This window comes from Periplaneta americana, chromosome 15 (assembly GCF_040183065.1).
Source record: "Periplaneta americana isolate PAMFEO1 chromosome 15, P.americana_PAMFEO1_priV1, whole genome shotgun sequence".
Classification (NCBI taxonomy): Eukaryota; Metazoa; Arthropoda; class Insecta; order Blattodea; family Blattidae; genus Periplaneta; species Periplaneta americana.
In genome coordinates this window covers 137,437,152-137,454,398 of record NC_091131.1, presented here as the reverse complement: position 1 = coordinate 137,454,398, position 17,247 = coordinate 137,437,152, and the positions used below count along the sequence as shown (strand labels likewise).

General features: G+C 34.7%; 1 protein-coding gene across 8 annotated transcripts in view; it reads left to right on the top strand.

The window, feature by feature from the left end:
• Positions 1-4,886: 4,886 nt before the first annotated feature.
• Positions 4,887-17,247, top strand: part of LOC138715379 (glycerol-3-phosphate phosphatase-like) — a 181,222-nt gene continuing 168,861 nt past the window's right edge. For 3 of the 8 annotated variants that reach the window (XM_069848235.1, XM_069848234.1, XM_069848232.1), the window contains exon 1: positions 5,049-5,308. In XM_069848235.1, the coding sequence (XP_069704336.1) occupies positions 5,221-5,308 (88 nt within the window). In that variant the 5' untranslated portion in view covers positions 5,049-5,220. Of the gene's footprint in view, positions 5,309-6,429; positions 6,796-17,247 lie in introns of those variants that run through there. The other 5 variants (XM_069848237.1, XM_069848236.1, XM_069848229.1 and 2 more) reach the window with 4 other exon arrangements.

The window sequence follows — 17,247 nt, the reverse complement described above, 5'->3', positions numbered from 1 at the left end:
CAACTTTTACACTTTATTCCAGTTTTACGAATTACGTAAAAATCTGCGCTATCTTTTTTTTTCGCTATCTAGCCAACCATCTGCTTCTTCGAACACATTCTCTGGTGAAATTTCCAAGCTTCTTTTATGTCTTACTCGAAGATCCTTTAGTTTTGAGATGACTTTTCCTTTGTCTAAGGTGATGATGCGGTCGACTATCTTGTCTCTAATGAAACGCATCATTGCATGTATTCCTTTATCAAGACGCTTAACTTTCTTGCCAGACAAATAGAAATACTTTAGAGTTTTGTGTACAGATTCTAAGTGCATGTTTGTGTTAATTTGTGCCCACAATCTGTGACAGAATGCCCAAGAACCTACAATAGGAATATAATGCTGTACAAAATATTTTCCAAAAGCTTTGGTGTCGACATCAGTAATAGTTTTTTCTACAAATGTTACAAGCATTTTATTGAACGCATTGACGTCAGTTTCTTGTAGTAAAGTTGTGACTTCTTTGTATACTTCTTCTCTCTTTTCTGAATCACTAATTTTCTCTGTCAGGTTTTTCCGCCAAGCTCTAATTATGTGCCAAGTGCAAAAGAGTCGTTTTCCAGGTTCCCCCCATTACTCTTCTCCATCCATTGTAAAATGATTCAGCCATGTCACCCATGAAGACATTAGGCTTTACCGGCATATTGTCTAATTTAGCCTTTATTTTATCCATATAAAGAGTTATTAATTGTTCATCAGTCCTATTCCTGAACATAAAAGCACACGCGAAACCTTGATGCAGATCATCAACAACTAACAGAGTGACTAACTCAAAATCATAATTATTCAGGCCATGAGTGCCATCAATACAAACCACATTACTTCCATATTTTTTTAGCATTTCACGTTGTCCTTCATTCATTACAATTAGCACGAAGTCCTCATCTTTTATGAATGGAAATTTTTCGTCGGAACATGGAACTCCTTGCTGCTTATAAAATACCACACAAGAATGGTCTTGGTTCTCCATTTCCTGAACCCAAGTATGCACACTTGTTCCATCATCCCTATGTCTTCTTTCACCGGATGTCAAAGAGAAAGCAGCTTCAATGTTCTGAAGATCTTTTCTTGTCACAAGTTGTACTCGTTCCAGAGAGCTGCAAATATTTTCGCGGAGTTCGTCCAAAATAGCATCGAATGGCACTTTGGCTGCGATTTTCATTGCAAGGGCATTTCTCTCTTCTGTACTTAAGGAAATGTGACCCAAGTCATGTGTATGCCCTACATATGTTTTGAGATAATGAACTTCACACTGACCTGAATGATTATCTTTTACAATTTTAATACCTGCTGGACAGAATCCACTGATTTTGTTGCTGCCTTGCGTTTTCAGGCTTCTCAGATTCTTACTTTCTGAAACAAAGTGCCCAGAGCGATGACAGGAAAAATAGTAACGAGTTTTGCTCTTTAATATCGCTGTGGAACGACTAACAATATATTTTGATTTAGTATCATGTTCTATTTTATTTTTCCACGAAACAAAATATTCATAAGTGGGAAACTTAAGACATTCTGACTTCATTTCAATATCATGGCTAGATTCAAAATGTGTAATTAAGTGGCTCTTATCACTAGAATTAAAACCACACTGTAATGGACAATCGTTTTTTTTCTGTTACAACTGGCAGATGATTTACGTTTTTCAACGACATTTCCATGGCTGATTATGTCTTTTCAAAAGCCTTTTATTTCTATATTTCCCGGGGCAAACAGAGCACTGAAACCACTCGATAGGATCTTCTTTTAAGGAAGGGATTCTATCTACGCTTTTGTGACAAAGTTTCACATGTCGTTTTAAATTTCTATGTTGTGTGTACACTTTATCCCATAAAAAGCACTGAAACATTTTAGCTAAGCTAGTAGCACTGAATTGAAAACAATTGACAGGATCTTCTTTTAAGGCAGGAATTCTGTGTAGCCTACCGTTTTGTGACACAATTTTACATGTCGTCTTAAATTTCTATGTTGTGTGCATGATTTATCGCATTTAATACACTGGAATACTTTTAGATCCCGGTAAGTTAGTACAACCTATGCTTAGGGAGTTCTTCAAACTTTGATTTATAGTACGACACAAGTCCATACTGTGACTGTATAATAATAATAATAATAATAATAATAATAATAATAGCCGTACATGAAACAACGCAAACCCATCAACTGTTCACTTTGATCTCCCGCCTAGAACAAATACAAACCCGTCAGCTGTTCACTTCGACTTCCCTGAAGTAAATAAATAATGCTGCATTTATAATGTTCAATTTAATAATAGATTATAAAACACAACATAAACTTATCACCTCTTCACTTCGAATTTCCGCTTCATTGAAGTAGTCCAAGTATTACTATTGTATTATTGGTTTTTATTTATTTTAATTATGTATTTAATTTCCAATTTTGAGCCATTTCTTGTAATACCTCCTTATTGCCAATTGCTATTGGTAAATAATGCATTTAATTCGTGAGTTTCAAGTCATCTCTTAATACAGCTATTTATTGCTTTTAAAATAATGTTTAATAACTATTTTATTTTTATTTATATATATATTTCTTCCTATAACCAGTACAGGTTGCCATTGACAAAGAGTACCGTGATACAATAAGTATAGAGAAATGCCTTGAGGCTTTATGAAACATATTTTGTTGTTACAGTGAAAAATAACAAATTGAAATAGATTGAAACACAAAATAATATACGAAATAACGTCAAGAAGATGTGAATTATAGTCATGGTCCCTTTGAATGATGCCTGAAAATAGCTATTAATCTTTTGCGTGTTTGTTTTTTAAAATAATGTGCTTAATCTGTAACTACAGTCAGTATATTGTTATTAGTATCTCTTTGTTGTTACCTATTGCTTTAAAAAGAATGTGTTTAATTTGTAATCTTAAGTCATTTTTTCTACTATTCCTTTACTGTACTGATTACATTTGTTTTTAAATATTTTGTATTGCCCTTCAAGAATTTCGGTATTCGTTAGTTGTAAGTCATTACTTGTGTTATATTTTAATTATTGTAATTGTTCCTGAATCATGTATGTAACTTGTAACCGAAAATCATTGCTTGTAATATCTCTTTATTACTTTTAACTGTTTCATTGTTCATGAATTAAGTATTAATTTGAAAGTGAAAGTCAAACTTTGTTTTTTTAATCCACTATTGATTATCTTTTTAAGATCGTGATTTACTCTGAAATGGTTAGACATTCTTGTATACCTTTTATATTGATTATTCCTCAAACATCTCATTAATCTTTAACAGGATCCATTCTTTCACTAATGTGCATGCTTCTTTCATGTGAATTGTAAATGTGGCCACTATTTTATGTTATCACTTTACTATTGTTTATTGGTTATAAAATATGTATTTTGATGCCAACTATAACCCTAATATATCTCAGGGTGAATTGGATAATAAAAACAAAAAGTGATGTTCAATTTGTGTGATATGTATATGTTCAATTTATTTATATTTATAACACAACACAAACCCATCACCATTCGTTCACTCTCGCTTCCCGCCTCACGGAACTAAATAATGCTCTATCAAGGGCCCATGGAGAAGGAAGGAACGGAACGAAGAAGTGCAATGTTAATGCTCAATCCAGGGAGCAGGGAGCGAAATGTCTGTCAGGGTCTAGACCAACGAGCACAGAATGCATAGAGTAGATATAAACAGCTTGGAGGTGAAGCCGCTTTTGTGGACAGTCGCCATTATGATGCTACCAAAACATTGCGCTCCCGGTTAGCACATGGGCAGTTGATTGTGATGTTGCATCGTTGTTTTAATTAATAAATTAACTAATTTCAATATGCCTACATGTTCTGCGTATGGCTGCACAAACAGGTTTCCAAAAAAAATTCCTGGAATAACTTTTCACGGGTAAATATGCATGTGTGAAATGTACTTATTACCGGTAGGCTAGATACGGTAATGAATGATTTAGCCTAAATTAGTCGGTTAGATTCGTATTGTTCACGTATTTGTTTGATTAAGAGAAAGGATTAGTGTATTGATATTATTGTAATTAATTTTTATAATCACGAAATCAGACATGCTTTGCAGACTTAGCATTTACGAGCGAAGCTAACCTAACAACCCATGTTGGAAGTTTGTGTCGAGTGCTATAGAAAACTGGTGTACCGAGGTTTCTCTTAAACCGAATGCACGTATTCGTTTGATGAAGAAAAAGAAATAGTGTATTAATATTATTGTAATTAATTTTTATAATCACGAAATCAGACTTATGCTTTACAGACTTAGTAGCTTCATTAACTCGGTCGTGAACTGACTTGACCCACTTGGTAATAAAACTTCACTTTTGTTCGCCGTTATAATCTAATTATATACTATAAACGAAGAGCCTATCAAATATTATATGGTTAAGAGCATTCCATTTTTTCTCTAAACAAAATCGGGACATCTATACGAAATACTGGCAAAAGGAAGAGAATGATAATTTGCGTTAAGAAGCAAGTTTCATTATTAAATCGAAGCAAATGGATCAACCTATAAAAGTAATTATTATAGGGTAGCATTTTTATTGGACTAGTAGCAAAATAAGGTCAAACTGTTATTTTCCTTTTTTATCATTATTGTTTGTTTAACCTTCCAGATTATCTATTAAATACCATACTGCAATTTGAAGAGCTGCCAATTTAAATAACCTGTATATATGTGATTTATCGATGACAGTTTCGTAATTTTTGCTAAAAATACGTGCATAGCGATTCTGTATTACGAAACAAACAAGAAAGTGTGAGTCCTACAAGAAATTAGGGACATATGGAATTCTTATTATCATAAGATCTTCTATAACGTAATAGCTATTTTGCAATGTTTTGTTAGCAACAAGATGGCGTCAGGTCATTCAAACCGGCTTCACTCCGTCCGATGGTATTAAGATGCTAGTGTCTACTCTATTGTATTCGTCTAGACGCTCGTAGGCGAACCTAGCGGCAGAAATTGTCATGACTCACAGAGACCTACCCTAGATTATATATGATCTAGGGACCTACTCTCGATCGTGCTATGCGCCAGCTTGTGTAATCTCGTAAGCAACGGTTTAATCCTGAGAGGATAAAAAAGATGTAATCGTGATTTTTCGATCATCATGATAAATTCGTAGGTCAGTGTTTTGACTTTTCCTGCTGAAGTGCTCATCATCAAAGGACAGTGAAAAAGAGGATGGCTGCGGTTAATTTGAGTTCCTTGAGTAAAGGAGAATTTAAAGAGTTTATTGACTCATTTGATACAGTATTAGCAGATTGTGATGGTAAGTTGTAGGCCTACTATTTTTATTGCACATGGAAGATTTTTTGGCAATAAAATCATTTATATAGCTTACCGGTACTAATGTTGCAAAAGAAGAACTTCAGTTGACACTTTTCATTGCAAAATTTTGACTTTATTGTCCTACAGTAATATTCTATAGCAACGTTTTATGAAGTATTTTATACTATACTTTTGTAAAACATTTGGCATGCCACATAGTTTTTTATTTACCACAATAAAACAAATGATCTCTACGTGCACAACCTTGTTCCTTGGAAACGACTCTGTATTCAATCAAGTAGGCTTTGATCGACTTAAATGAATACAAATTATTAGAATTTTATTTTCTGCATTTTAAAAAATAATTTTGGGAAAATTTTAGAACATGGATTGCACCTACCAAATTATGTCTTAAAATAGGCCTACTAAAAAGAACAGATTTGTCTGGGTTTGTCTAATGCACATTATTATATTTACGAAAAGGCACTTTTCAGTGCCAATAATTTATTTTGTGTGCACAAGGTTGGAATTTTGAAGTAAGAGGGAAAGGGTGCAATCCATATTCTGGAGTTTATCCATAATTTTCGTTAACTAGACGAAACGTAGTCAACACTTTACAAAACTAGGGTTAGTAACTGGCGGGTATTAGAACACTTCCTCTGGTCGTGTTCTAAATTGACCCTCTCGTTACTAAGGCTCAACTTTGTAACTAGTTGTCGAAATAACTATTATACCTATTATTGACCACAATGGTGATAGCCCACAATGTAGTATAGGCCACTAAGGCTCAACTTTGTAACTAGTTGTCGAAATAACTATTACACCTATTATTGACCACAATGGTGATAGCCCACAATGTAGTATAGGCCTACTACAAAATAAATAAATATACAGTTGTTCGCAAAAATATTCGTCCCCTAGATACTGAAATGAAGAGAGAATTGATTGGCACGAAGAGTAAACAAGAAAATCCATTTAGAAAACATGATTTTATTTAAATCATATCCGAGAAAATCACAACATAAAATGTTGTCACTTTGCAATTCAGTTAGTAAAGAATTAATAAGAAAATCTCATGTTCTGAAGTAAAATAATACTGCAAAAGTAATCGTTCACTAAGATAAACAGGTAAATTCATAGAAGACGGGCACCTGGTTGGATGTATTAAGTATTACCAACTCTTTTTTACTTTAGAGTTAAATGTTAGTGATTTTTAGTGACTTTTATTTGTTAGTTCTAGGTTTTTATACGAGGTGTCGCCGTGATGTTTCAATTTGATTGGTTATAGTTGTCATTTGTTTTTGAATTTTTGTTAATTTTGAATGGGTAATGACGTTGTCAGTTGTTCTTGGTTGTTTGACGTGAGTGGTGTTATACTGTTTTGATGGCTAAAGCTATTGGAAGTTTGTCATTTTGTGATTTTCCTTCGATTTGATTGTCATCATTTGTTCTAGAATTTTCGTTAATTTTGAATGGATAATGACGTCAGTAAGTTGTTCTTGGTTGTTTGACTTGAGTGGTGTTATATTGTGTTTGATGGCCAAAGTTATTGAAAGTTTGTCATTTTATGATATCTGTGAAAGATGTGTGAATATAGAACAGAGTACTAAATTTTGTGTCGATTTTGGTTTATTCTTTCGCTGGTGAATAAGAATTGTGTCGATTGTTGAGGAGAAAACTGTTCCTATGGTTCCAAGGAATTATTTACTGAATTTTCCGTACAAGTTAAGGTGTAATAAGAGTTCAAAGAGAATTTCATTTTGTGTCAATACATGGTTATTTATGTGAACTTGACTGTACGACAAAGTGTTGGTTTAGTTCTTTGTTGGCTGCATGGTTTAAGTTTAGATTGCCTTAAAGCCTGTGTCGTAATGGAAGTGAAGTAAGTGGTTGTCATTGAAGACGTCAATGAGGAATGAATTTTGTTTGATGAGGTGATAAATTATTGTTTTGTTTTGTGTTTTAGTGATTTGTGGGGGTAAAGTGAGGACGAAAACTGCCAGAAAAGTACTACCAACTATGAAGTTCGAATCCCACCAAACAGCATAAAAATCAAAGATGAAAAATTAAACATATTTTCATTTTTTGAAGGGCTTGTTCTTCTTTAAAAATACGAATATATGTTTGATTTTCCATCTTTGATTTTGTGATGTCTGGTGACATTTGAACTTCATAGTTGGCAGAACGTTTTGGTAGTTTTCGTCAGCCATGTTGGATTTTGCCCGTCTTCTAGGAAATTACCGATAAACAAAATATTAATGCACTGTGAAGTTAACATTTAATAACTTGTGGGATAACCCTTTGAAGAAATTACTGTTCGAAGTTTTCTAGACATGGATTTCACAAGTTTTCCTGTGACTTCTAGGCCTGTTTCATTCCAGTATTTAGTGAAGTGTTCCATCCAAGTTTCTCTATTTGTAATCTTTTCTTGCCTAATTTTCAGCTTTAATTCTTTCCATCAGTTCTCATGGGGTTTAAGTCAGGAGATTAAGAGTGGTGTATGCAGCACATGAGACTTATTGTATACCAGCCACTCCTTAATGATCCAAACAGAAGGCTATGCTTTGGGTCATTATCTTGCTGAAAATAGGAGTCATTTTCAATGTCTAATTTTTGATCACTGGATTTCATTTCTTGCTTTAAAATATTTAAATACACTGTCTTATCCAGGTGTCACCAGCCTCCAACATACTCCGCCATTTGATTGTAGTGCAGCTTGTTACTTCTAAGCTCCTGGTTCTTCATTCCCCACACACACTGATTTCCATCTGAATCTGAATCCATTAACTGAAATAGACACTCATCAGTAGGCTAAATAATACCTACACGTGGATACAGGTTTCGTTAAAAAAAGTCTCAATAATTTTACATATTCTGGTATTATGTTCAGGGCCGCTGACAGGATTTATGGGCCCCTGTGAAATATTTGCTTGGGCCCCATTGAAAAAAAAAAAGTTAAAAATGACAAGTTACTAATTATTCTGACCATATAAAAATTATTTGCGAAATAAATAAAAGATAACCCCATGCACAGATACGAATTTAAAAATATACACTTCTGTTACATTGAAAACTTTTAGTAAAACTTCACATTAGCACAATATATATTCATCACGCTTCTTTTCAAGTAGGCTAGGGCCTATGTATGTGTAATATGTTTCGTGACAAAGCTTTCGTCTTTTCGTTGTCGTTTGTTTCGTTTCGTTTTCATAAAACACTATTCATAAAGATCAGTAATTTGTGACTTGCAGGCCAATATCAACAAACAACTCTCCTTGACTTCATTGATGCAAAATCATCAATTATATCATCAAAATTTAAAGACCTAGCAAGATCGCTCTCCAGACTAAGGAGGCCAAGGTTACTCAGTCTTTCTTGACACATTGTTACTCTCAATACATTTTTATTTCCTTTATTTTGTTTGAAGTTGGTGTGAAATTGAGCGTTGCTAATGAAGGTGCAGAAAATAAACCAATCTCAAGCCCGTCTGTTCAGGTTGTCAAAATTGAAGACAGTTCATAATTAGAAGTGAATACTGATGGTTGTGGCTGTTTAGAAAAAAATTCTGATAACAGTAGTATTGAATTGGAACAAGCAAACAGTAGTAAAAATGATGTGTTAATATGTGCAAGTGAAACAAATTTACCCACACCAGTTCCTAACTCTGAGTCATGGCAAGTAACATGCGACCTTGGAAAAGTAAAAAGTGGCAGACAAATTGTGTCATTGAATGTGTTGTTCGAAAAAGTACCCCCAACCTGCCTAATAAGCTTCTAAATGACTGAACAAGAGCTTTTACAGTATTATTTTCAGAACTCAAGAATGGAGAAAGTGTTCCCAGAGACTGGCTAGTGTGGAGTGAAACAAATCAGTCACTGTACAATTTTCCCTGATTTGTTTCACTCCACACTAGCCAGTCTCTGAGAACACATTCTCCATTCTTGAGTTTTGAAAATACTGTAATACTGTTTTTGGAAAGGCTCTTGTTTTCGAACAGCACATTCAATGACACAATTTGTCTGCTGTTTTTAGTTTTCCAAGGTCGCTCAATTTCACACCAACTTCAAAACAGTTCTACTCCCTTTCTTAATATGTTCCAATTTTTCTGTCTCTACTTGCACTTCTCACCTCCCAACTTACGCTTCTACTTATCATTGTCTACTGGTAACACTAATGAACAGAATTTACTAGAAAAACGACAACGAAAAGACGAAAGTTTAGTACGGTAATGAAACATACTATGTAGGCCCTACTGAAAAGGAAACATGATCCTGCAGCTTGGATTTGGGAGAGTCTACTAGCATATTGCGGTGGGCCAGCAGCGGTTGGTAGTGAAGAGGACAAGCCAATTGAGCGTGTTCGGTACTAGTGATGGGAACATATTTCAGGCAAATCCCGGAGCCCTCAAGTGTCGTGTCGATGATTGTTAACGTGGGAAACCGATATTCTATTATATAAAAGTTAAACATTTACATAATGAAATTGTAATTTGTATTAATTCTACTATTGTTGGTTAATATGTCAGATTCATGTAACAAATGTTCTTACAAAATTTTATAGTACCGGTATGTATCTGTGAATAATTATTCATGATAATGAAAAGTAATCAGACTCACTTAATCTGACGGGCCCTTACTGCTCACGAGCCCATATCACTTGCCCCCTTTGCCCCCCCCCCCCCCCCTTCTCTGCGGCCCTGATCATGTTCTTCAGAGCTACACACTTGACATCCTCTGTCCTACTCAAGTATTACAGTACACTTTCAAAGCTGTCTAGTGTAACATTATGTTGTTTTACCACATCCAACAAAATATCTCTATGAAGAGTCAGTCTTACACAGTCGAAATCATCACTGTTAAAAGAAGTAACGTAACTACTATCTTCTTTGCCTAATAAAAACTGTTCTTTTTTGACAAGGTGTGACATCTGCTTTTAAAGCTGCTTAGGCCTGCTGTTTGATCCACTACCTCAAAATATAAAATTCGCAACTTTTCTTGAATATCTGATGAATTATGCTTGTCACCACCTCCTAATTTTAATGGCAATTTTCTAGGGCTTGAAACAGTGGGGAGACTTAATTGCAATGCATCACGCTTTTCTTTAGCATGTTCCCAAAGTGATAAAAATGTATCTGTAATTTTTGGCTCCTTCTATTGAAGACAAAACAGCATCTACAGAATTACGAGCAAGGCGGAAATTCAATTAAACTTTTTGAAGTACTGCATTAAGTTTTTCTATTCTTTGGAATATAAAAATTAGTATCTTGATATGAAACAGAGTTTCAAATTTTTGCAGACATTTTAGAAATCCTTTAGCTTTTGCACCAGCATCATTTCTTTCATCTTGTGTATCATTAAGAAATTGCAAAAGAACTTCATACTTATTATCTATGCACAACAGTGACACAACACGCACCATCTTGTTGGACAGAATGGTCTTAAACCTTGACCTGGTTCAATGTCATGAGAATCTGAAAGCAATTGTTTAAGATTTGCGAATTTTCCTAGCTTTTTGGGTGAACCACGAATATTTCTTAATACTGGAATGTTATTAAATGAGTCTTGAACAACTAAATTTAGGGAGTGAGCCAAGCAGTGAATGTAAATAGCCCTTGGTTCAATTTCTTTTATCCGTGACTGTAATCCTTGCAGACAACCGATAACGTTTTTTGCGCCATCATAGCATTGCCTATGACAATTGTTCACAGAAATAGAATATCTTAATAATATATCCTTCACAGATTTAAACAGGGTATCTGAATCAGTTAATGGGAGCTCATAAAAACCACAGAACTCATGAACAGCAAAATTTTGGTCAACAGTACGAAAACAAACAGACATCTGCTCTCTAATTGATATATCGGATGTCTCGTCCAACATTAATGCATATAAATCATATACTTTTATTTGTTGAATCAAAATTCTCTGAAGAGACATGCTTATCAATGTTATAATTTCATTAATTATGTCATGAGACATCCACCTGTAACTAGTCTGATTAATCCATCGGGTACATCCTTGGAATGTAATTTCAGAAGATTGACAAAATTAGAAGACTCATCAACATGACCATGTAAGTCCAATCCTTGGCAAACCAAGAACAATATTGAAGTAAACATTTTCCTTAGACAAACAGTAGCGGCCTGCATTTCTTTTTCTTTAGAATGACTAATTGATGACAGAATATTTACTCCTTTTTTCATAGAATTATTTGTACTAACTGAACACATATGCAAATTACTTTTTTCATGAGATTTGAATCATTTTAGAGCAACGGACCAGTTCTTAAAGCCGTATTTAACGAATGCATTATAGGAATCCTTGTACACAGTAACAGTTTTTGGAGGCAATCTCTTGTTTTCACACATAGACCTACACAAAAAACAATAAACTCTGCCATCTTTTTCGTCTTACTGAATGCATGTATATGTTTTTACCCAATGTTTTTGAAAAGTCCTGCCCCTGTGGCTGCCACTTTCAGTACCGGTACCATTTTTTCGTGGAATTACCAGAAATAGTAACAGGGATTTCATTGTCACAAGCTGCCAAAGATGGAGCACTTTTACTGCTACATGCTGTCGATTCGATATCACTATCACCATCACGATTATCAGTCGAAGTCCTTTTGTATTTCACTATATACTTATCCATTTTAACGATTTTGACACGCAAGACATGAAGACTTAATATAATTTCAAGCATAATTAATATAATTTCAAGCATAAGTGACATAGGTCAAACAGAACACAAACTAACGTCTAGCGATCTACATGTTCTGACTTCTGACTACTTCGTTCAATTGTTGAAGTCTGGAAATTCAAATTCAGGATTCAAATTCAATATAAGTTACACTATATCCAACATGATTTCACAAGAAAAAATATCTCGCTGGCTGTTGCGTTTCATGATTGTTGCAGAGCTGCTAATTAAAGCACAAAGAACTTCGCCAAGTTGTTATAATTACTGTCCATTTACTGAATGTTTTAGCTAGGAGGGATGGGGCACTCTTCGCACCAGGTATGTTGGCTCACTGGTAACGTATGTGGTTGTGTCAAAAGGTTATCCTAAAAGAAACCGCTAATTAAATTCGTAGTATAAACATTTTTATCGTATCGTACCCAACCGGCTTCATTTCTAGTTATTTCATACCATAATTAAAGGTTACCACCTTCAGTTTACATTATTGACTTAACAAGTGGCATTCCCTAAATATTCGGACTATTTAGAAAATGGTCACTTCACTCATATGTCAACGTGGATTTTAATTCCTACGAATTCAATTAGCCGTTTGTTTTAATATAACCTTTTTACAGCTGTGTATTACAAAAGCCAGCCACTCATCAATGCGATGAGTGAGTCGATTTTAATTACAGTTACAGTCAAGAAGCAAACCTTTATAGTGCCAGTTGGGTACGATGAAAACGTATATATATATATATATATATATATATATATATATATATATATATATATATATATTTACAGAATTGTAACGTAAAGAAAAAGTAATACTACAATTTTCAATGAGGTATGTTGTGCATACCCACTCAAATTTTCGGGTTTGCTTGAGCGACCGAGCATACCCATAGTTGGCACCTATGTCTGGCTCTATGTAATACCCATCTTATATTATCTGTGCTGATGCTCTTTCCTATTAAAGTTTCCACATCTGACTGAAGAGGAGGTCCAGAAACATGGGGATTTTGTTTGACCTTTCTAGCAATACTTCTTTCTTCACATTCTGTCAGCTTCTGTGGACTTCCCGTTCAGGGTTTATTAACTACAGGTGAACTGTTTTTGTATCTTTTAATTATACTTGCTATTGTTGTTCGAGTTATTTCAGTTTTCAGAAATTTTTCATTGATAATTTTCTTCGTTATGAAACTGAATAACTTGCTGTCTTTCAGTGACAGCTCTTTTTCTTTCTGCTCTTGCAAATGTTTACTCAAAGACACTGCAGGTTACGCTGACCCATCAGGTAGTGATGCTACAGCTCGTACTATTTGGTCATAATGAAGGATTGTAAACAAAGCGGACAAATACTTTTGCTTGATTCACTTTTCATCATTTTTTATTTATTTATTTTATATAGCTATTATTGAATTAAATTTATTCTGTACAAATATTGTTAAGCAGTTGTTATACTTCGAAAGTTTATTTTTTTTTTGGGTCATACCTCACTATTTTCTTACAAATTTATTAAATTTTCTATCTGAAGATCGGGAGACGAATACTATTGTGAGTGACTGTATAGGAAATGTTGAGATGACCCTCACAACACCAGGCATTTGGCACTCTATATACCATACAGAAAAAAAACCTCACCTAATCATAATAGGCCTAGTATTATGAAGGTTATTTGGCACAAAATCCCGTTACCCCCTATAAATACCTCAAACATTACACACTATGTAATTCCAGTCATAATGCAGGCATACATCCACTTTACATTAACTGTGTGCCCTAAGTGTCCAAAGGGTCAGTATGTCCCCCATCATTCTCTTCACAGAAAACAATGCACAGTGCATCTCCAGGTTCGGTGTGACATTTGTCTCAGCATTGCTGATGTAATAATCTGTTGGAAAGTGTGTCGCACGGCATCCTTCAATTCACTGATGGTGTCATACTTTTCCCGTGCAACAGTGCTATTGATGAAACCCCACAACACATTGTGACAGATTTCCACAACACTGGATTGGCCGTGGGTCACCCATCTTACTAGCTCCTCTTGACTGGCCACCTCACAACTTGTGACAATGTGCTGTAGGGTTTCATCAAGATCTTTGTTGCACAGGAACGGTACAATACCATTGATGAAGTGAAGGATGCTGTGCAATGTGCTTTACAATGGATTAACCAGCAATGCTGAGGCAAATGTTATACTGAACCCAGTGGCATTGCGTGACATTTTCACATAGGGATGCGATTTTTTTAATGCTTAAATACAGTAGGCCTACAGTCTGCTTTCGTTTTACGTGGGAATTGCATTCCTGGAAATCACCTCATCTTGATGGATTGTTTGAGTTTGAATTTTCAAATTACCTTTATAATTTTCCTGTAGCATAAAAGGATAATTATAACTGGGAAATATGTAAGGTTGTGATTGATACTACCTTGACAGACTTACATGCAGGCCTATGTGTGGAGACACAGCATTATCTTGTCTAGTAATTCATAACCCATGGTGATGTAAGGAGTCTTGAAGTTTATTTGACAAGATAACGCCAAGCCTCCACACATGTGAATTTGTCCATGCAATGTCAACCACAACTTTTACATCTCTCACAGTTACCGGGCCGAAACCTGGTCATGTTTACATAAAACACTGAAGACGAAAGTGTATAGAATGAGAATGACTGTATTCTTGATAATACACTGAGGAGTATTTATTGTGTCACGTCTCATTTGGCAGCCCCTACTTTGGATCTCGATAAATGCTCTCTGTATGTAATATGTATATTGTATTGTATATTGATATAAACAACCATACCTATTTTTGAAGGAGAGTTCTATTTTCTTGTTTTTCCTGGCAAAAACCTCAATAACTTGGTGCTCAAACAGGGGCATCGATCGCAGATTTTCCAACAAAATACACCTAATGTTATTAACGCCAATGCAGAAAGTCTCTTGATGTTGAGTATTGCAGAGGTATTTTTTTTATTCTTTTTAGACATGAAAACGACTCTCTGCAGAACTGCTTGTAGCAGGAATAGTCAGAATTAATGCAGCTAGTTTGGAAGTTTCTGGAAAAATAGTAACAACTGAAAATATTTCATATACTGTTGAAGTTCCAACACAGTACCAGTACTCTTCTTCATATCAGGGTCTTTATAAATGACAGTTTTTCAAACAGATTAAGTCAAAATATGCTCCATAGTTTTCTTTTAGATTTAACAATATTTCTTCACGGAACGAATTTGCAAAGGTGGTAAATTGTGTGTGATCAAGCAAACTCAAAAACTTCATCTTGGAATGTAGGCTTTCACAGCCGGCATTGATAGGATGCGTATTTTCCGGGCTAGAGGGCCGTGGTCTGTCGGTGTTACAACCAAACATTTCGTCCACTACTCCGGTGGATGTCCACCAGAGTAGTGGATGAAACGTTTGGTTGTAACACTGACAGACCACGGCCCTCTAGCCCGGAAAATACACATCCTATCAAAAACTTCAATTTGGAATTTTCAGCAAACCTTTGGTTAATATTCATTCTGATGATGTCCATTATTTCATTGAACAAGCACCTATATGTAATTTTCTTATCCTCTCCGGGTATTGTATCCAGCTGTAATCTTTTATATTGAGGATAATTTTCAGCAAAAAAATCATCCAAGAGTTTCCAAAATTCCTCAGTCATTTCTTAGTCCTTGAATGTACTCCTCGAAATTATGAATTTTTGTATTGCAAAAGCAACATCTTTTTTTTTTTTTTTTTTTTTTGAAACAAAACATCAGTGTGTGGAAATATTGCAGCGAATACTATTAAAGTCCTTTAGCAAACTCTACAGTTTCGTGGTCCCATTCACAATCTTCATTTTCTATTATCAATTCAAATAAACATTTCAAATCATTCTTGTGCTCGTATATGATTGCAACCAATCTACTGTGAAAATTGCATCTTGTTGAAGCAATTGAAGGGAGACCTTTTTTTCACGAATGTGTCCAAAGCATGAGTTTTCTTTGATGATTTAAAGAAAAAATTAGAAAATCCAGCAATATTAGTAAAGAACACTTTCACTTGTTTAATAAAACTAGCAGACTGAGATAAGACGAGGTTTATCTTGTGCGTGTAGCAGTGACAAAAATTGCTGACTTGCAATGGATGCGAAGTTTTGCCTGTAAACCATTATGTTCTTCTGCCATGACAGCCGCTCCAGCGTAGGTTTGAGCAACAAGTTTATTGGTGCAATCAAAATCGTTAATGATTTTGAGAGCATGTTCAAGAAGAGATTTTGCTGACCTATCCTTGCTGACGTCTGTGAATTTTAAAAAATCTTTCTTCAACATCGCCATCTTCTGTTACATATCGCAGAATTGAAGACAACTGCGATTTTTATACTGATATCAGAGTTCTCATCCAAAATTAAAGCTATGAAAGAAGCATTACAAACCTCTTTCCTAATTTTATCAATCATGACTTTGCCCACTGAAAATATCGAGTCATTTTGGATGAAGATGAAATGGCACGAAACACAGTGGAGTTTTCTAAGTGTGTTTTAAGTAAATTGTCGTGCCTTGTAATCTCATTCAAATATTCTATAAAATTGCCTTTATTCTTCGAGGATTCACTCTTGTCATCCCTGTAAATGCGAGACCTAATTTTCCAAGAAAGCATATAACCCTTATAGAATGGCCAAGAATTTCTCTGTTCTGTCTAAGAAGATCATTATGCTTTTCAATAGAAAGCCTACACTGATCACTTAAAGCAAATTCAATTCTCTGAGTTTTGCCAAAGAAATGCAGTTGCTTTTCACACTTGATGTGGCTTGCAGAGTCTTTGTGTCATTTGCCGGATCTGTAAATATTATTTAAATTGCTATAACCTGTATCATTCTACTCAGATTTTTCATTAGAAAATAATAAACAAGGCAGCAAAAAAGTTCATTCCTACACATCCACGAAACCAATGGCCACTCTCATAAGTTTTCTCGCTAAAATGACGTACTCATGATTTAAGTTTAGTTGTAATATTCAAAATTGGTCTATCTTCATTTATTTTCAACTTTTCTGTAAACGAAAGAGAACTGAATGGAGTTTTTTTCAGTTTCTCAATTGCACAATCACAATTATTAACATCATTAACAGCACTACTTGTATCTAGTACAAAAGTTCCTGGTGCAGCAGTCATATCTGTACATGTGATTCTCAGTCACATGGACTACTCTTATCACTTGAAAGTTGTGGCAAAATTACACACTCACAGTTACATAGAATGTTTAAGATTA